The sequence below is a fragment of the Lytechinus variegatus genome, chromosome 4 (genome assembly GCF_018143015.1).
Source record: "Lytechinus variegatus isolate NC3 chromosome 4, Lvar_3.0, whole genome shotgun sequence".
NCBI lineage: Eukaryota > Metazoa > Echinodermata > Echinoidea > Temnopleuroida > Toxopneustidae > Lytechinus > Lytechinus variegatus.
Window position 1 is genome coordinate 1,712,741 of NC_054743.1, and position 21,654 is coordinate 1,734,394.

Below are 21,654 nucleotides of genomic sequence, written 5' to 3' on the forward strand. Positions count from 1 at the left end.
AAATAAAGCTCCAAAAGTACTAATTTTTGGTATATAAACTCTTTGTGGTGTTCTTAGCAAGTGTTCATGACAAAAATTGCGATATCAATTTTTTTTTCTTATGTATTATATTGTTTTTTGCAATTTCTTATGGATTTCTGTGTTTTTTGACCTTTTGTTTTTCATTGTTTTTTCCATGAAATTTTTGGGGACTCTTCTGTGATCATAAAAAGCATGAAATAAATACATTTAGACCAGCAAAACTAAAAATAATCATGCATTTATGAATTTAGGTTGAAAACACAATTTGCATTGACTTTGTACACGAAATCACGTTTTTCAGCAATTTTTGGTCTGACATGCACTTACATAATGTTGCGTAATTTCGGAACCACGTACCCGGGTGACGCAAAATTGGTCTCAAAAGTTGCGCAAGACTTGAAAGTAAAAAGTCAGCGAGCGACGCGGTAAAAAAAATGTTGCGCGACGAAAATATCCCGTGATTCGTTGAGGGGGGGGGGGGGCCTCCGAGGGCCCCCCCCCCCCCCCGGCCTAGATAGGGTTAAACAATGAGCTTGAACTTGTGAATAAATGGCTGACACAAAACCATCTGAGGCTAAATTTATCTAAAACGCAATACATGATATTTGGATCCCCCAGGAAACTACCAACCTGTGATGATATTAACCTAGTTGTTAATAACCATGTGCTTGAAAGAGTCAATAATTATAAATATCTAGGTGTATGGATGGACGATACCATAACATGGCAAAAGAATGTAGAAGAATCAATGAAGAAAATTGGCTCAAGGATAGCTCTTCTCAGTAGGCTTAGAAAATACCTCACGACTGACAGTTCAAAGGTCTTAGCTAATTCACTTATATTACCGTACTTTGATTACTGTAGTAATTCTTGGATCATGTGTGCACACTATCTTAAGGATGGCTTAATCAGACAGCATAAGAAAATGGCCCGTCTAATCCTAAAACTTAATTTTTCTCCGGGATTTTTCTACACCTATTGAACAGGTGCTCAATAGACTCAAATGGGTTTCGATTGAAAAAAGATGGAAATGCCATAGATGCAAAACAATTCACACTATCCTTAACGGGGAAGCACCAATATATCTCTCTGAACTCGTAGTAAGATTTAGTAATATCCATTCGTACAGAACGAGAAACTCAGTTCAGAATGGTGTAGTGGTTCCGCTTGTACGCACACAGGCTGGAAAAAGGGCATTTTCTCATAGTGCTGCCATTCTCTGGAATCAGCTGGATAGTGGTACCCGTAGTGCAGTCTCGAGGCAATCCTTCGCTACATCTTATTGGAGAGCGAGAAACTGCTGAATTAAAATGACTACCCCTATCTGGATGGTTCCATGTACAAGCAATCAAATATTTAAACTTAAAATTAATCAATAATCATAGGGAATGTATATTTATCTAGATTTACTTATGCACAATGTATTTACATGTATGTTAAATTTTGTTCAACATACACACATTATTTTAGTAGGTATGTTTGTGTGTCCTGCAGGTTGCTTGTCTATGAATATATTTTCTTCATTGTTTTATATCTTTTCATTGTTTGTACTTGTTAATATATGTATGTATTTGATACTTGTATGCAGGGCCCCCAATAAAAACAGTGCTTAGTCCACTGATGGGCTTACCCTGGGTAAACAAAACGAAATAAATAAATAATAAATAAATAAATAAGCAAGAAGCGCGAGCAGAAATTTTAATTTTAAGCTTTGACCTGATCTAAAAGGGATATGTTAAGGGATTTTTGCGGTTAGCAAGGAAGACGATACATGTTTTAACCAGGGGCGGCGGAACGTATTTTCCTTTGGGGGGACAAAGAAAAAAGTGCACTTAAATGCCAAAACGGGCATTTTGGTGCAAACGGATATTTCCCTAAGATATTATCATCTGTATAAAGAAGTGTGTGTTTTGTAGAAATTAAGTTGAATAAAGTTTTTTAATTGATTTCTGATTGATAACATTTATATTCAGGTTTAATTTTTCGCAAGAAAGCGTAGCGAGCAAGCGGTTTGGAAATCCAAATCAAATCTTTAAGCTTTAAAAGTCTCATTTGGGTCAACTTTGGACTTAATTACTGTTAACGGCATCATATTGAGATGTCACGAGCGAGTTACGAGCTCAAACTTTTAGAAATTTCATGTAGGCCTAATAAGACATAATAGTAATAATAACATTGGTTTTATTTACCAAGGGAAGCCACTTCAGTTCTGAAAACTGTTCTTCCAGCGGGCCCTAATATTATTATCACCCCGGCTTTAGCTGGGCTGCCTATAGGCGCCCAAAGGAAGGCATTTAATTTATTTCTTTATACCGGGTATTCTTTCACCTCACCCTGGTTGAGCGCAGCACAGTGTGGATAACTTTCTTGTTGAAGAAATTTACGCATTGGCTGGGATTGGAATCTACGACCCTCTGTTTCATAGTCAGAAGACCAATCCACAGGGCCACAACGCCAAGCATAAAAGTTAACATTCCGAGCATTTTTTGTGATCATGAAAAACGGATTAAATTTGTTAATACTGGGCATAACGATCAATAAAATTTTATATAAAGTTATATTCTTTATCTCTATTTTTATTTTGATCATCGTTTGCGATTTTATGATCATCATTAGTATTATTTTTTAGTTTTATTACCAGCAGAAGATCTTATTAAAAATAACATCCCCTCCAATACAAATCATATTATCTGGAGGTTACTCGAAACGACCAACACACTTAATCCCCTGTATCTTTAAACCATTTGCTTGGGCAGCATTTGCTCAGATGAAATCGAAATTAAGCGTATGCCTGATCCGGGCCCCTATTCTTAAATCAATGCATGCTTTGTCCACAACAATACATATATCATCGTTCGTTATTTTATCATTGCATAGTATCGTCGTATTTTGCAAGAACTGCACCGTTCTTGTTACCAAAATTAATTAATTTCATTTTCAGAAATACAAACCTTATTTAACTTTCGGATTAACGAACCTTATTTAGTTTTCGGATTTACGAACCTTCGGATCAACAAATCTTATTTCGTTTTCGGAATAACGAACCTCATTTCGTTTTTCGGACTAACGAACCTTATTTCGTTTTCGAATTAACGAACCTTTGGAATTACGAACCTTCGGAATTACGAATGTATGCGTAAATTACAGGGGCCGCTGAGCGTTTTTGATAATGGAGGGGTAGAGCTGAATGTGGGAGGGAGTGATCCAGCCCCCCAAAATCACTAATTTATGGACATCGCGCTTTTTTGCATACGTTTGCTGAAAGGGGGGGCTGGACTGACGCCTCCTAACCACCCCAACACCTTTGTACCATTTGACTGAAGGATTAAAAAAGATAGAGACAAAACGGAATACATATCATTTATTTTGATTTATTTATTACTTTTGTTTTCGCTTGTGAAAAACACAGAACGGTTAAAAAAATTAATAAAATGTAAGAACATAATAACACACTTATAAGTTAGATGTTACAATTTCATTTAATTAAAAGAATTTACTTTCTCTCATTTTGACGAACAGTAAACGTAGCATGTTTTGGGGGGAGGGGAAAGGGAGGTGGAAAATGAAAGGTAGAACGAGACAAGGAGAGAGTTGAAGGTATGATTTCAGCTCCACTATTTGAGTCACATTTACACCCTTTACTCTTTGAAATTGCAAGAGGCAAACAAATCAAATACTGGTATGCAATCTTCAGGGATAAAATTATTTTTATTAAAAAGTTTATTTTATGAAAAGAGATACCAAATACGATTTTAAGTGAAATCACAAAATAGTTTCTGACTTTTGTTGCGCAATGTTAAATCATCATCATCGAACTTGCAAGTGAATATTCACCCTTTTTATTCAATCTGAAAATAAGGGTATTTGGTACGTACGGTGTGATCTCGCCCAAAACGGATTATGGTCGTTTCTCTACACTTTACAAACGATCTCTACACAAGGAGGTAAAGAGACCATTCATGAGTAGCGTGACAATAAAGGCAATGAAAAAGCACTAGCGCAGACAACAACGCGGTTTCGCGTTGTTCTGTTAACTGTTCTGTTAATTTGAGAAGCGGAAACTTTATTTCTAGAAAGAAAAATGTCTGATCTTTCATCTTTACATTTACTAGAAATCCTGAAAAAAAAACATCAGTTTGGCGCAATTAGCAATTGATTGGGAAAACACCGCCACAGATCCAAATACCAGCAATGTACCAAAACGGCTTTGCCGCAGGGAGAGGTATCGGGATTCGTGGGCCAGCACGCAAATGGTTAACCTTGATTTGACAGATTGTCTCATGAAATAATTGCTTGCTGCAACTAGTGCTATATACCTTGAAGGGGGAAAAACGTTATCATAGAGTTATGGGCAAAACACAATTTAGAAATGACAGAGGAAACGCACGTAGAGTCAAATTGTGAATCCATACCAATGGAGATTCAAACTACTAATGAAGGGCATGCCCCTTATGGAATATCGCGTTATTCATTGCATCATTTGATTCTAAATGTGGCATGATTGTGTATATATCTACTTTTAAAGATAAACATACATCAGCAGAGCAATATATGAAGTGAAGATAACCTATTCATATAAGGGGGCATGGATACTATTACTAAAGTAGTAAATTTCATGTGCACGCACCTGAGGTCAGTCAGATTATTTTGTAAAGTTGGGCCTAGATGCTGTCTTAAGGAAGCTGTAGCGCATATCATGCAGAACGAAAGCGGGGAAAACAAAATTAATAAGATCGACCTCATTTTGTATAAAGGGAGGGCTGCTTAGAAACACACTTTTGGAGGCATGCATTGTTTAATAATTATAATTACAAGAAATGTCCATTCTACATGGGTAGTTTAGGTTTTATGTCCAGGCTGACGGTGACCTACTTGCTATAAAGACTCCATATTGGAGGTGCCGTGGCCGTGGAGGTGCCGTGGCCGAGTGGTCTGAGGCGCCTTGCTATACAATACATGGAAAGTCCGGGGTTCGATCGCCGGCCGCGGCACCTATGCCCGTGAGCAAGGCATTTAATCTACAATGCTCTTTTATCCTCCTTTCAAATAAATGGAAATGCATATTGGTAAATAGGTGTGCACTTGTTTAAAAAAAAAAAAATATTATGTTTGGCTTCAAATGAGAGGGCAGTAGACAGGTACTATATCAATGTACCTTCTGCATTTGACTTAAAAGGGTATAAATATTGATATTGTAACGACCAAAATTTATTTATTTCATGATATTACTATTAAGCTCAGGTTATTCGTCATTCATAAATACATTGGTCTCCCAATGTTGAAGCGTGCAATCTGTTTGCAATTCCAAAATGGATTTTAGTTGATATAAAATGGAACTGACCATTGAGTTAAAGTCTATCTCCTTCTTAAAAAATAAATAAGTCTCGTTTACATTTTCTATGGATCGTTCAGTTTTTCCAAGTATTCTACTCTTTTTCCACTCTGTGCGATTGTCCTTTGTTTACAACTTAATTCTTACTAAACTTTCTGTTCTCAGTGGATTGCAATTGGATCCAATGTACCTTATATAGACGGTTGCAAATGTAATCTCTGGGAGGACAGATCTGCTGGTGGGATACTAATATGATGATGGTAATTTTTTTTTACATTATACATGTGTTACATCCCAGAACTAAATAGTGTAATAGTATCAATGTATTATAATTTTGGTTATAACTTGTAATATGTATTGCATGTAGTTTGGTATAATCTACACTGGGCAGTATCTGAATAGAGTTTTCTTAGAATAATCCATGACTAATTCCCTCTGTCCAGTGCAGAGATTTTTCTGTACACTTCGCTATTCGGAAAGGGGTAGTTGAATCCCAATTCACATTTTAAATAATTGCATTTATAAATGTTTTGCTTTAACCATTGTTGTTTAATATGGATTAAGAATAGCATAATCTATAGAGTTCTCTAATTATTTAGGATAAGTTAGTACTTTTTCTGTGAGATATATGTATGTTCAATTTCATTTTGATCCTTTAAATGTGTTTTCTATTTCCTTTGTTATGAATATTTATGAATGTATTATTTGACATACATGTGCTACATTTGATATGATTTCATATGTTGTGTGTTAAGACATAGGTCTAGAAGTATTTTATCGAACATGATTCGTGTGGATATTTTGTATTAATTACTCTAATTGAGGTTTACATAATTCCGTTGATTTAAATAATCCAATCATGCTTCATAAACTTCTTTGTTCGTATTTCTTGGAGAGGAAATAATATTATTGTTGTGTTTTACTTAAAGTGACATTTGTTATTTTATCAGTATTATTGTGCTAAATGATATTAGTTTCATATAATAATTTCTGTATGGTCAGAAATTGACTTTATTTGCTTAGCATTATATTTAGGATTTATATCCAAAATGATATTGCTTGATTATGTTAGATTCATCTGTAGATATTCATATTTTGCATTGATGTATGCGTAGTTTAAGTTTATAAGTAACTTAGTATCTTTAAGGCTGTTGCTAGGCGACAGACAGCATTCTGATACATATTAGGGCTGTTGGCCAGTTGCATCATTCATAGTAGTTGGCAGTGTGACGTCATGAATCACGGCACATGCTGCAGAAGTTCTGTGGAGCTTCATGGTCATTGTTTAGGTTAGGGGTGATAGGGTCACTCAGGAATGTAGTTTTATTGTCTAGGGACTAGCCCTGTTCACACTGAAACAACATTATTAATCCGATTTAACTTTAGTCTGGTTTAACTTTAATCTTTTACTTGTATTTCAAGTTAGGGTTTTGTTTTTATAATTTATTACTATTCAATGATATTATTGACAATCAGCTTAGACTATTGGAGTTTATTTCATTGAAATTCTTTTTGACAATCATGTTTTATTTATCATTCCATATATTCATTTAATCATTCATGTTATGTTATAATTTTATATATAATTTCTTTGATGTTTATTCTTTGTATCTCTTTCCTTCTTCTCATTTTCTCTATTCTATTATACGTTTATATAACGCCTTATTTTGTCGTGTTATTGCATAAGGGTTTAGTTGAGTGAAACATGTAATGTGATGATAGTAGAGTCGAGCTACCAGCTTACTACTTTTATTACTGATTGTTTGTATTGAAACTCTTGATGTATTTGACAATTTATGATTCTTTATTTTCTATTGTTTTCCAGGGTTTTTGTTATTCTTCTAAATAAAGTACGACATCAAAAGAACCTGGACCGCAAATTATGAGTCGTTATTAATCTCAATTTTGTGTGTCACATTCATGGCGTTGTCAGCAGGATGTCTACGTAACCCCCTAAGGAGTTAGACGAAGAGGTTGCTGTTCATCATTTGAGGGACCGTATCCGATCTTGGAGAGAGGCAGGACTCTTAGGAACTCGATCTGAAGAACAGAACGGGATGTGTGCTAGCTACGACCCCCAGGATCAGAACTGACGGATCAAGCAGATGAACGTTTGAGCAAATGACTGATCAGAAGCAAGTTCAGCGGAGACGTGTGAAATATACCAAGAGTGGACATTGGAAAAACAATGAACATTGACGAAGAAGACTATTATATGGGACTATGAATAGTGCATCTATGTGATCATTGTGTTTTAGTTCATACGTGTAAACTCTCAGCTTACCTGATATATTAATGTGATATATAGCTGTATTTTTTCCGATAGATCTCCCTTCTGTGCATCACTTTAGGTATGGACGTGCAGGAGCTCAAAGAGGAAATCGAGGCGCTGAAGGCGGCACTGGAGGCCAGAGAGGTGAAGGCGGAGGAGACTGGGAAAGTGCAAGCTGCCAGGCCAGTCTACGTAGCTCCAGGAAGGCGCCTGGAGGTCTTCGCGGGCAGGCCAACTCGCCAATCTGACCAGGGGGTACATGATTGGGTAGCCAGTGTCAGGGCCCAGCTAGAGCTCAGAGGCGTCAAGGGGAAGGAGGCAGCGGCTTTCATCAGAGAGTACCTCGAAGGTGATGCCAGGAGGGAGGTGAGCGGGAGGGGGGAAGATATAAAAGATGACCCCGAATTGATCTTCTCCGTATTAACAAAAGTCTTCGGTGACGGTAATTCGCTACCGAGGCTGCAACAGAGTTTTTACTCTTTTGAACAGGGGCCTTCCCTTGATCTTCTGAGCTGCTCATTGCAGTTGGTAGACCTGTTTGATAGAATGGTTCAGCTGGAACCTACCCTCAAGGTCCAGCGCGAGCCATCTCTGAAGAGCAGGTTTGCCGAGGCAGTGAGGGATGAGGCTCTGAGGAGGGAGCTGAGGAGGCTCAATATAGAGTCTCCACAGCTTTCTTTCTTTGAGCTTCGAGATAGGGCTCTGGAATGGCTGGGCCCAGCCCAGACAAGACGAAAGGAGGCTTCGATGAAGACCATGGTTGCTGACTCGGAAGTGATGGAGCTGCTAAAGAAACAGGCCGAGCAGATGATGGAGCAGCAGAAACAACTGGACAAGATCAATGCGATCCTTTCCAGGCGTCAACCCCGGAGAACTCCACCTGGTGATGGGAAATGTTTCAACTGTGGAGAAAAGGGACATTTCCAGAAGAACTGTAGAAAGCCAAAGGAGAACCAAGATTTAAACGGCTAACTCCCACCGTCAAGAGCCTGACGGTGGGTGGGTCAGTTGACGGCTCAGTTCTCTTACAGAGAGCAGTAGGAGATTGTCCCGAGGTCAACCTCGACCTTGGATCCGCAAGATGTGTCAGGTGCTTGATAGACACAGGAGCACAGGTATCGACTGTGACTGAGGCATTTTTTAGGAAATACCTCAGCCACGAGTCGATGGTAGATGTGTCTAGCATCCTTAGCATCAGCGGAGCCCAAGGACTTACAATCCCCTACTGTGGATACGTCGAACTGACAGTTCGGGTGCTTGGAAGGAGCTTTCACAACATGGGCTTCCTTGTTGTGAGGGACCCTCCCAAAGCATTGAGTGATAGAAAGAGGCGAGTCCCTGGAGTAATTGGTTCAAATGTCTTGAGAGACATGCGGCATGAACTGCGCAACGAGCTTGGGGAGGATTTCCTAGAGAAGTTCAAGGGTGAGAGAGACGCTACTTGGGCTAGTGTCTTGGCCTTGTATGAGGAAATCTCCTGCGTGAACCTCACGACCAAGCTTGGTGGGCTAGGTAGAGTTGCCGGCACGGGACCAGTATTGCTCCAGGGAAGGTCTCTGCAGACTTTGCAGGTTTCGGTAAGGCCTGCAAGGAGGGGGGAGATTCGTACTGTGATTGTCGAGGAAATCCAAGGAGAACATCTCCAGCCTGGCATCAAGGTAATATCTTCATTCCTCCAGGTGTCTGAGAATGGCCTAGTGAATGTTCCTGTATTGAATCTCTCAAACAGAGACATTTACATTCATCCAAGGACACCAATAGGGATCGTCAGCGATGCTTCGGAAGTCAACCGACAGGCAAAGCAACCAACAGTCTGGGTTGAAGAGCATCGACAGTCCTCATCTCCTGCAGTCGAACAGATACTTCAGAGGATGCAGCTAGGAGACATCTCCAAGGAGCAGCATAGAGCTCTTGAGGAGCTCATAGGGAAGTATCTGGACGTCTTCAGTCAGGATGAGGATGACATCGGCCTATGTAAGGACGTGGAACATAGAATCTACACAATGGATGATGTCCCCGTCAAGGTCCCGCATAGGCGGATCCCACCGCATCATTGGCAAGAGGTAAGGGACTACCTGAAACAATATCTTGACAAGGGTGTCATCAGGGAATCGTCAAGCCCTTATGCAGCCCCGGTGGTTCTGGTGAGGAAAAAGGATGGCAAGCTGAGGTTATGCGTTGACTATCGTGCTCTTAACACTAAGACGCATAAAGACGCATATCCTCTGCCAAGGATCGAAGAGGCATTAGAAGCATTGAGAGGAGCTCGCTTCTTCTGCAGCTTGGATCTTGCCCATGGATTCCATCAGATCCCGGTGGCTGAGGGGGATATCCAGAAGACGGCTTTTCGTGTTGGTACTGGTGGGCTGTATGAATTCGTAAGGATGCCTTTCGGTTTATGCAATGCACCAGCTACCTTCATGAGGCTAATGGATAAGGGGTTCGGTGACCAGAACTTCCAGACGATTCTGACTTACCTGGATGACATTCTTGTGTTCGGACGAGACTTCGAAGAAACCCTTCGAAGGCTCGAGATGGTCCTTGGGCGTCTTCGAAAGATGAACCTGAAAGTCAAGGTCGAGAAATGTCACCTCTTCAAAAGGAAACTCAAATATTTGGGCCATATGGTTGAAGAGGGGGGCATCTCTCCTGATCCAGACAAGGTAAGGTCCATCCAGGAGTGGAAGACTCCCGAGAACGAAACCGAACTCCGGTCATTCCTTGGACTGGCTGGGTATTATCGGAGGTTCGTTCCCCGATTTGCGACCATTGCGGCACCCCTTCATAATCTGATAGGAGGAGTGCAACAGAAGAAGAATATTCGCAATGGCAAAAAAGGGAAGGAACCCAACACTAGGAAAGTGGTCAACAAGAAGTCAGTTGCAGAGGCTTGGGATGGCAGCTGTACCAAAGCGTTCCAGGAACTCAAGGACCAGTTGACGTCCGCGCCCTTGCTAGGTCATCCTGACTTCAAGAAGCCACTTATCCTAGAGACTGACGCTAGCTTCAATGGACTCGGAGCTGTACTATCGCAGAAGCAAGATGGTCGGCTTGTTGTTCTTGGGTATGCCAGCAGAGGACTACGGCCCCATGAAAAGAACATGAACAACTACAGTAGTATGAAGTTGGAACTTCTTGCTCTTTATTGGGCAATAACAGAAAAATTTCGCGACATACTACTGGGGGCAGAGTTTGTTGTTTACACAGACAACAACCCTCTAAGCTACCTACAGACAACAGCCAAACTTGGCGCGACAGAGATGAGGTGGCAAGCGGATCTTGCTCAGTTTAATTTCAAGATCGAGTTCAGATCTGGTAGGCAGAATGCTAATGCAGATGCCTTGAGCAGAAAGACTGAGCATGGGATCGAGCAAGGGAGACTCGAAGAAGTTGAAGTGAGTCTTCAAAGCCACCCTGCATCAATGTCAACGCCAATACCGTTAATGCTTGCTGCGAGAGTAGGGGAAGTCCTTGAGGTTAGAGACACAACCCAACCTGAGGAAGGAGCAGCTTTATCTACCCTTCCTACCCTGCCAAGAGAAGAGTTGGCAGCTCTGCAGAGGAATGACTTAGTCATTAAGAGAGTGCTAGCCTACATGCAGAAAGGAGATAGCCCGACACCAAAACAGATGGCTAGAGAGGGTAAACCAGTTCGGAAACTGTTGAGGCAGTGGGAGTGTCTCTTACTTGTAGATGGCATTCTGCACCGCAGAATTACGCTGATGGGGCATCCAATCAATCAACTTCTGGTTCCAGAAGCTTTGAAGGAAAGGATCTTAAGTGCCCTCCATGACGAAGTTGGCCACCAAGCTTCTGAGAAAACAAAGAAGTTAGCAGTTCAACGCTGCTATTGGCCAGGAATGGAAGCCGAGATCCGTGCCTACTGTGAGAAGTGCCAGCGTTGCTTACTTTCCAAAGCAGGTAAGAAACTTCACCCTAAGATGGGATCACTGACTGTGAGAGAACCTCTGGAAGTACTTGCGATGGACTTCACAGTGCTAGAGCCCAGCTCTAGTAGAGTGGAGAATGTCCTTGTACTAACCGATGTCTTTACGAAATACACACAAGCAATTCCTACTAGAGACCAGAAAGCTAGTACAGTTGCAAAGGTGCTCGTCAATAATTGGTTTGTAAGGTTTGGCGTACCTAAGCGACTGCACAGCGACCAAGGTCGTAATTTTGAGAGTAGTTTGGTAAAGGAACTTTGCCGAGTGTATGGAGTACATAAGACGAGGACCACCCCATATCACCCAGAGGGCAATGCGCAGTGTGAACGGTTCAATCGAACTATGCACGACAGACTGCGTGCTCTTCCACCAGAGAAGAAGAAAAGATGGCCAGAATATCTCCCCGGAGCTGGTGTATGCTTACAACTGTACACCTCATTCTTCCACAGGATATTCCCCATATTACCTCTTCTTTGGTAGAGAGCCGGTGTTGCCCATCGATCACCAGCTAGGATTTAAAGACTCAGACTCGGACTCAGACTGGTTAGAAGGTCATCATGGACGCCTGCGAATTGCATTTGATATGGCAAGGCAGATGACCGAGAAGGAAGCGTTGAGGAGAAGGGAGAGGGTAAACCGTACCGCCGAAGACACAAGCCTTACTATTGGGGCTAGAGTGTTCACCAAGAATCGCATCCTCGGGCGAAATAAGATTCAGGATGCCTGGAGTGACACTCCGTACAAGGTGGTAGCACGGCCCAATCCCGAGGGGAATGTGTATGTCATCGAACCGCTCAGAGGTGATGGTTCGCAAAAGACAGTCCATCGTCGAGACCTATTAGATGGACGTGGACTGGTAAAAGACATCAATCCTGATCGTTTCGATGATGTCACACATGAACCTCAAGAAACTACCCTTCCTTCCCACAACCAATCTGACGAAGAAGATGAGCTGAGGGAGGTACTCTTTCGAAGTAAGACTCCACCACCTGTAGGTAATACTGACCCTACAGATTGCATCCCAGTGGGTACTTCCGAAAGAGTAGGGGAGCACCAAGCTCCTACGGTTGAACCCGATACCAGGCAGCAGGTAGCAGAAGAGGATGGTTCCTCAGCTACAGAACCTGACACAACTGAAGTTACCGGTTCAGACCACGAGGTCGAGCCTGTAGTTCCAGTCAGGAGGTCTGCAAGGTTGCAAGGTAAACCGCCTACCCTTTCATCAGAAATTGTTGCGGATATTACTAGATCTCATTTGTTGTTTATGCAAATGATGTCTAATTCGAATCCATAATTTTATATTGATCACTGTGTTGTAGTTGTTTAAGTATTATATTTTAATTGTGTAAAAGTTGTCAGAGACGACAACATCAAGTAGGGGAGAATGTAACATCCCAGAATTGAATAGTGTAATAATATCAATGTATTATAAGTTTTGGTTATAACTTGTAATATGTATTGCATGTAGTTTGGTATAATCTACACTGGGCAGTATCTGAATAGAGTTTTCTTAGAATAATCCATGACTAATTCCCTCTGTCCAGTGCAGAGATTTTTCTGTACACCTCGCTATTGGAAAGAGAAAGTAGAAAGTCTTAAAGTCATCTCTTAGGAATGTTGTGGTCACCTGTGGAAGGGTGGAGGCAGAGAGAATCTGAATGAAGAAGATAATATCCTATTCATTCCATCTCACACCACCTTTGAGACAACATCTAAAGAGAAGACATCTTAATATATTTTCAACGCTTGATTTTTCCATGTCGAATCTATTCCATTAGGGGTAAGTTGAATCCCAATTCACATTTTAAATAGTTGCATTTATAAATGTTTTGCTTTAACCATTGTTGTTTGATATGGATTAAGAATGGCATAATCTATTTTGTTCTCTAAATATTTAGGATAAGTTAGTACTTTTTCTGTGAGATATATGTATGTTCAATTCCATTTGATCCTTTAAATGTGTTTTCTATTTCCTTTGTTACGAATGTTTATTAATGTATTATTTGATATACATGTGCTACATTTGATTTGATTTCATATGTTGTGTGTTAACACATAGGTCTAGAAGTATTTTATCGAACATGATTCGTGTGGATATTTTGTATTAATTACTCTAATTGAGGTTTACATAATTCCGTTGATTTAAATAATCCAATCATGCTTCATAAACTTCTTTGTTCGTATTTCTTGGAGAGGAAATAATATTATTGTTGTGTTTTACTTAAAGTGACATTTGTTATTTTATCAGTATTATTGTGCTAAATGATATTAGTTTCATATAATAATTTCTGTATGGTCAGAAATTGACTTTATTTGCTTAGCATTATAGTTAGGATTTATATCCAAAATGATATTGCTTGGTTATGTTAGATTCATCTGTAGATATTCATATTTTGCATTGGTATATGTGTAGTTTAAGTTTATAAGTAACTTAGTATCTTTAAGGCTGTTGCTAGGCGACAGACAGCATTCTGATACATATTAGGGCTGTTGGCCAGTTGCATCATTCATAGTAGTTGGCAGTGTGACGTCATGAATCACGGCACATGCTGCAGAAGTTCTGTGGAGCTTCATGGTCATTGTTTAGGTTAGGGGTGATAGGGTCACTCAGGAATGTAGTTTTATTGTCTAGGGACTAGCCCTGTTCACACTGAAACAACTTGTTATCTAGTTGCACCGTACTTTGAGGAGTACTAGGGTCTGTTCATACTTGAGATTTAATCTGATTTAATTATTAATCCGATTTAACTTTAATCTTTTACTTGTATTTCAAGTTAGGGTTTTGTTTTTTATAATTCATTACTATTCAATGATATTATTGACAATCAGCTTAGACTATTGGAGTTTATTTCATTGAAATTCTTTTTGACAATCATGTTTTATTTATCATTCCATATATTCATTTAATCATTCATGTTATGTTATAATTTTATATATAATTTCTTTGATGTTTATTCTTTGTATCTCTTTCCTTCTTCTCATTTTCTCTATTCTTTTATACGTTTATAAAACGCCTTATTTTGTCGTGTTATTGCATAAGGGTTTAGTTGAGTGAAACATGTAATGTGATGATAGTAGAGTCGTTTGTATTGAAAGTCTTGATGTATTTGACAATTTATGATTCTTTATTTTCTATTGTTTTCCAGGGTTTTTGTTATTCTTCTAAATAAAGTACGACATCAAAAGAACCTGGACCGCAAATTATGAGTCGTTATTAATCTCAATTTTGTGTGTCACACTTGTATATACTAGTACTCAGTCAGTCTTAAGTCAGTCTTCATGTTTTTTTTTATTTATCGAGAGAACTTCTTAACTGCTTTTATCAGCCATGCAACCTTGGTAAAATAAAGTTGTAATTTTCTAACTACATGAATTTGTACAGAGTTAATTTGTAAAAAATGTATTTATTTTAAAGAATTCATCATGCCACGTACAAGAAGGAAGCGCCAAGAAGATGTACTTCTGGACGCCTTTGGTAGTTTAGCAGAAGAAAGAAATCATTAAGAAATGAGATGCGGCAAATTAAAGCAGAGAGGATTCTCAAACCAAAATATTACTTCCAAAACAGAATTCCTAAGACGGATCAGCATCACCACTTGCTTTCAAAAACGAATTTGAGGCTCTTGCGATGTCAAGTGGATGGAACACAGAAGAGAAGCGCGTAAGACTTCAGTTTTACTAGGAGAGACATCGAAATTTGTATTTGAATTGGAAAGTTTTAATGAACTAACCAATAACGAACTAATATCTACAATGGCACGCATAAAGGTAATCAATTAAATATATATTTCACTCAAAAATATATGTTTGTCTTCCACTTAACCATTTCACTCAAAGAAATCTATATTTCACTTTTAAAAAATATATTCCACTTTATCAAAAAATTATATTTCACTTTTTCAAAAATGATATATTTCTCTTTTCCCAAAAATATATTTTACTTTTCCAAATATGTGTTTCGCTTAAAGAAAACATAATTGTATTTCACTTCTTAAAAATTATATTTCACTTTTCAAAAAAATATATATATTTCACCTTTCAAAAAAAATATATTTCACTTTAAAAAAAAAAAAATATATTTCACCTTTCAAAAAAAATATATTTCACTTTTCCAAAAAAAAATATTTTTTTTTCGGCGAAGAATCATTTCACTTGATACATTTTAATTTTGAGAGAAAACAAATCCTTTCACTTTTGTTGGATAAAACATGTGGCTGCCGTATTAGGCGGCTTGTCAAAGGTGTGCGTGCGTCTTTGCCTTTGTATTCGAACCCGCTCAGCGTTCCATTGTCCATTTTTCTCTCCTACGGGTCGGTGTTCTTCCCATTCAAGACGGCAGCGTGCCCTTTTGCAGCGAAAACGGAAGCGTGCACTTTTATCTTTTCTTTTGACACCCCCGGTTGCGCCCGGTTGGCTCTCCGATAAGATGTTTCTGCATGAGCGCCCTCTATGTCCACGATATCGGTATTTCATGCAAACTATTGAAAATCCCGATCTCTAGTCACTGATCTGAATATCGGTGTGCGTAGTCCAGTGGGGTATATTTTTTCAAAAGTTCCGTTTTCACAATTTTTTTAAAAATAATTTTTCGCTTCGGGTTTCAGTATATGACAAAGTTCAATTAGATTTAGATTTAATTTCTTTAATAGAACAATTAATCTTTAGCACGAGCATGTTGTTTTCTTTTGAAGAACATACCTTTAAGATATTGAATTTCTGAAAGTAAGTGTTCAGGCGTGGGTAAGATTCTTTTTTGTCATCACACTGAGCCCACACAGTCAGCATTGTCGGGTGAAAAGGAAAAATATGGAATTGTCCTTAACATCTTTGTAAACGAAATGCAAAAACCCTCGCAAAAGATGCAATTTAAATCATACCTGGGTTAAAAAATGATGGCATTTAAGTCAATACATTGAAACGCTACTGTGACCAAAAAAAAAATAATACATAAAATGCAAACGTTTTGTGTGGAAAAAAAAGCTGAAAACTAAGGGCATCGTTGAAATCCAAATTTGAGCTTAACATAGGCCTATGTTTAATTTAGCCAAAGTGCACATCAATTTTACTCTTACTATACATATTCTCACTAGCGTACCTACGGGGGGGGGGGCAGACTCCCCCCCTGACGAGCCACAACCCATGCAAGGAACATATCCCTGCCCCACCCCCCCCCCTGGCGAGAAGTTTAAGACTTTTTTTTACTTGTCAATTTGTTTTGCTGTGAAATGTCCTCTATATCCTGTTGAGGATTAATAACTAAATATATTTGGTTATTAAAATACACAGAGAGATGGTAGGCAAAGAATATAACGCGAATGTTCATATTAAGAGTATACCTATAAAGAGGGAAGATACATGCTTAATTAAAAATGTGTTGATAAAATATCAGTCGAACGTTATGTTATAATCTGCTTCGCCAAACAGGTTTTTTGATATGTAATATTGCTCTTTACATTACATGTCAAAATGTTAAGAAACATGATAGAAACCATATCAAAATGCACATTACGAAAAGAAACAAAATCAAGGTTGGGGACAAAACGAGAACAAGAAAACTACCCATTTGATGCTCATTTTAATTCCCCGAAAGCCGGACGTTGAAAATTACATGGGCAAGCGCTTGGAAGCTGTATTTAACGACTTACCCCGTTGTCAAGGTAGATTTGATAATACCCCATTCTTGATTGGGGAGATTACCCTATATTCTTGAACATAGAGGTGGTCTGACTGGTGGCGGATTTCAATAGAAAGATGACCTGTTGATTGATAGGTGTACTTCAATGGGAGATTATCACTTTGTCAGCGCGTGTCTTTTACTCGAAAACCGTGTTTGCAACAGTTATTTGGCATCAAAATGAAAGCCTAACTACACCCTTTTCATAGATTTCGTTTCAAAATAAAATACTTACGTTTAAGGTAAAATTGGAATATGAGAAAGCGCTTTAATATGCATGTAAACCAAATGTGATTTGTTCATAAGCATCTTTATAATAAATTTTACAAAATCAAGTTTCATAGAACAGATGTTATACTCGATTTAGTTACAGCCAAAATATCGAGAGGGTAGGTATTAGACTAAATAATGCAAGCGTGAATTGTGAGCTTGAAAAGAGATCATCTTATTAGGGCGGATCCAGCTTTCGTCAATACAGAGAGAGGACGCAAAATGTTTTTTTCCCCTAATCTATATTCATCGCAAAACTTTAATTTGGTTGTTTCTTTTAAGGGAGAGTCTAAACAGTGAAAATAGTTGGAAGTTTCTTTTTTTCAAAGTGAGTTTGTGATTAAAAAAAATATGTATATACATAATTTTCTTTTATTGGCGTGATCGTTGGCGTGACCCGTTTGGCACTGTATGCGATCGCGCAGCGTTTAAGGTTTATATTTCTGAAAAGTTTAGACTTGCAGTAAAGCGACTATAATAAGCATTAATTAGAACCAAAGTCAAACTGAAATGTAAAAAAATAACATAATGTATCATGAACCCGGAACCTTAAACAAAAAAGAATAGACCGTTTTGACCGTCTAAAACTTAACCCTAAAATGACTGGAGGGCGTTTTTACAATCTGACATGAATAGGGATATTTTGATAACTAAAATGGAATACAGGAAAATAATAGGTACCTGACACATCAAATCTTTTTGAGCGCGCAGAGGGAACACAAAATATCAATATTCAGACAATAAAAAATAAATCTTTACAGATTTTAAAAATGAAAGTTCGATTTCCATAATGTGTAAATCACCTAAAAGGCAATACGAGCGCGAAGCATGATCGAAAATTTTATATAATGACATGAAAGAATTTTTAAAAATTGTTTTCGAAGTCTTTTCCTCATCTTACTAATTCAACAGTTTTCTTCCTATGTTTTTTTCTCTCCTCTCATTTCCCTTTTCTTTTTTGTCGTTCTTTCTTCCCTTTTTGCTCCGCCAACAGAGGGAGGGGCGGACCCCTTGCCCCCCCCCTGGATCCAGCTCTGGAAAAATCTACCAGGAAGTATTAAACAAGCAGATTCAAGAGACAAATTTAAATCCAGCCAACTTTTTTTTTTTTTTGGGGGGGGGGGGGGTTAAATAGCCTTTTCCGCCGCATGTGAAGCCCTTCTATTTACAGCCTACTGTGAACTGTGCAACTAATTTAATTTTTGGTGAAATTCCTTCACTCTTTCTATTTTTCCTTAGCGTTTAGATACATATTTTGTTCTTCACTCGTAAGTGGTATACAAATAATGTAAATTAATATTAATGGCGTGCGTTTCCCGATCTCTTTATCGAAATCACTATTAATGAGAGAGCAAAATATTGTTCTCGCTCTAATGGAAGGAGGGGGGAGGGGGTCAGTGTTCTATCAAGCAAAAGACGTAGGCATATATGTGCATAAGTTCATATCATAGGTGTAATGATAAAGAACCTGATGAATTCTGTTTTATATGTCGACGTTATTATAAAGTTCATATGACAATCAATATAATTCAGGCGTACACCGCTTTAACTGCATGGTAACATACATCCAGAAATCGAAATAGCCGATGAATTCAAAACAGCAGGAATAGCATGCAGTTCGGATGTTAAAGCACTCTAAAATTAGAACAGTCTCGTATTACAAATGTCAATTTTTCTAAAAATGCACACAAACTCATAACTTGATAGACTCTGGGGGATAACGTCGTTGATATAAAAATAGCATCGACCTCGATATGCAATAATTTTTTACACTGCATCGGACTTAACAACCTGCAAAATCTTTTCCAAAATTAGATGGCCATCCATTCTCTCTCTTTTTAATCTAAATATAATGTATGTATTTCAGGATCATGATTACGAAAACCCTTTTATAACAAACATGATAAAGGAAAAACGCGTCTCAAGTTATGCATGGTCCATTGCCGCATAATACCAATCATCTTCATTTGTTAATATTTAATCATCAACATTATCACTGATATTATTATTCGAATTATCATGTCCGTTAATATCACTTCAAAGTTATGATTATCATCATCATCATCATCATCATCATCATTCATTCACTATCTATTTCCAATCGTTCTCCAGTATCAATTTTATATTTACAAATATTTGAAAGATAGTGGTAATGATTATGGTGATGCTGGTATTCATGAACATTAGATCCGTTATGTGAGATAATTTATGCGATTTTACACGCTAATCGCTACTCGATGATGGTGAAAGAAATCTTTTACATAGCACAAAAGAAATCGGGACGGTAGTTACTGCATACACTATGCCAAGGGCGCCGGAAGCGGGGGGGGAGGGGCAGGGGGGCACTTGCCCCCCCCCCAAAAAAAAAAAAAAAAAAAAAAAAAAAAAAAAATTGGGGGGGGGGGCAAAACGAGATTTTGCCCCAACCCCCCCCCCCCCCCCCAATGTGCCCCCCTGAAAGTAGAAAAATTATAAATTATTTAAGAACAAAAGTAAACGAAGGCACTTTTCTGCCTGAAAATTGTCATTTCCATTGTCAAAAATGAAAAAATTTTGCCCCTGACGGGGCAAATACATTATCATAGTAAGCCTCGCGTCTTTTGACGAACAGTTCCTCTGTGAAACATACCTTTGATTAGCCCCTTTTCCATCTTATTACAGTGTGATAACGTTCAATCTTTTAATGAATACATTTCAGACTAAAAGCGAATGGCAAATTGATAGTGGTCCACCAATGATTAGTTTTATAACTTTATGATGCTGGCTGTGTCGTCTAACAAACGCGCGGTCGCCCAGAAACGCTCAGACCGGACCCGATATCGCTAATTAATGCGCGTGAACACTAGTAACTCGAGCAACATAGTGGAATCTATGTCCGGGGGGGGGGGGGGGCACTTACATTGACGAGTGGATACCATGCGCGACCACAAAAAAACACGTAAAAAGGATGTCTTTTTCACGATATGGCATGTTACATACGTAACGTGATAAGGGTGTCAAAACACAAAAATAATGAAAAAAAGTATATATTTCGCCAGGAAAATTACGTGTTTTGAGTCGAATTTGTGGGGATGATAAAACAAAATTAAAATGTTTTATAAAGAATGTCCTTTTTGCCCATACACTTCGTGTTTAGAGTCCGATTTGTGCAAGGTTTAGAAGGTGGGGGTCGTACTAAACCAAATAAGGTAAAGCAGACGACCGAAGGACCCGTAACAATAAAACATTCCTGTACTTGTTTAGGGGTTCATTTCAGGGAATATTTGCCAAGAGTATCGTTTTGTTTCCAATACTTGTTAAGGGTAGGGTTTCACACGCCAATACTTTTTGAGGGGTCTATTTTCAGAATATGGAAATTACGTGTTTAGGGTGCTTTTCGAGACCCCATGGTCGCGCAAGGTATCCACTCGTGAATGGAAGTGCTCCCCCCCCCCCCCGAGATCTATGTCATAGCTGTCAAGCCCAGAAACCATAACATCTCGAGAAACTTGTTTCAATTATTTCATTTTCAACTAAATATAAATTGAGTTGATACAGTGATAACAAGACAGTGCCCTAAAGAAAATACCAAGGTCATTTCAACTCAATATAGACATGTTATCAGAAAATTATACACAGAATAATCATGTGTAGAGGATTATAATTCATATTGTGAAAATGGTGAATCCCACTCGAAAGCAACTTAGAGATAATGTTTAGACATGAAAAAATAAAATCATCTGTGAAAGTGTCTTCTTAACCGGACTCATATTATCCGAGATATGAATAAAAAGGTAAATAAAGAATAAGCGTTACAGTACTGCTCAACTATAAAAAAGATCTTAAGATATTTTCACAGCCCCGTATTTTCCTCTATTCCTTCTCATTGGCATGATTGGAAAGCATTTTGTCTGATACTATTTCAGCTCATATGATATAGCACTTATGCAAGCGCGCCGGAACACTTTCAATTTTGGGGGGGCAAAATCCCGAAGGGGGCACAATATTTTTGACAGTGTGAGATACCGAAGCGATTGAGGGGGAGAGGGCGTGGGATCCCCCCCCCCCACGGTAAGGACTTTGTGTAAAAATGGAGTCTAAAAGTTACGTTTCTAAGAGAATTCAAAAATAAATTTCTTGAGAATTAAACATAGAATTC

General features: G+C 38.6%; 1 protein-coding gene across 1 annotated transcript; it reads left to right on the forward strand.

The window, feature by feature from the left end:
• The first annotated feature begins 7,544 nt into the window (after nucleotides 1–7,544).
• LOC121413192 lies at nucleotides 7,545–8,600 on the forward strand. The gene has a single exon (XM_041605948.1). It carries the CDS (start codon nucleotides 7,707–7,709, stop codon nucleotides 8,595–8,597), a length of 891 nt encoding a protein of 296 aa, XP_041461882.1. The 5' UTR covers nucleotides 7,545–7,706; the 3' UTR covers nucleotides 8,598–8,600.
• The last annotated feature ends 13,054 nt before the right edge of the window (nucleotides 8,601–21,654 follow it).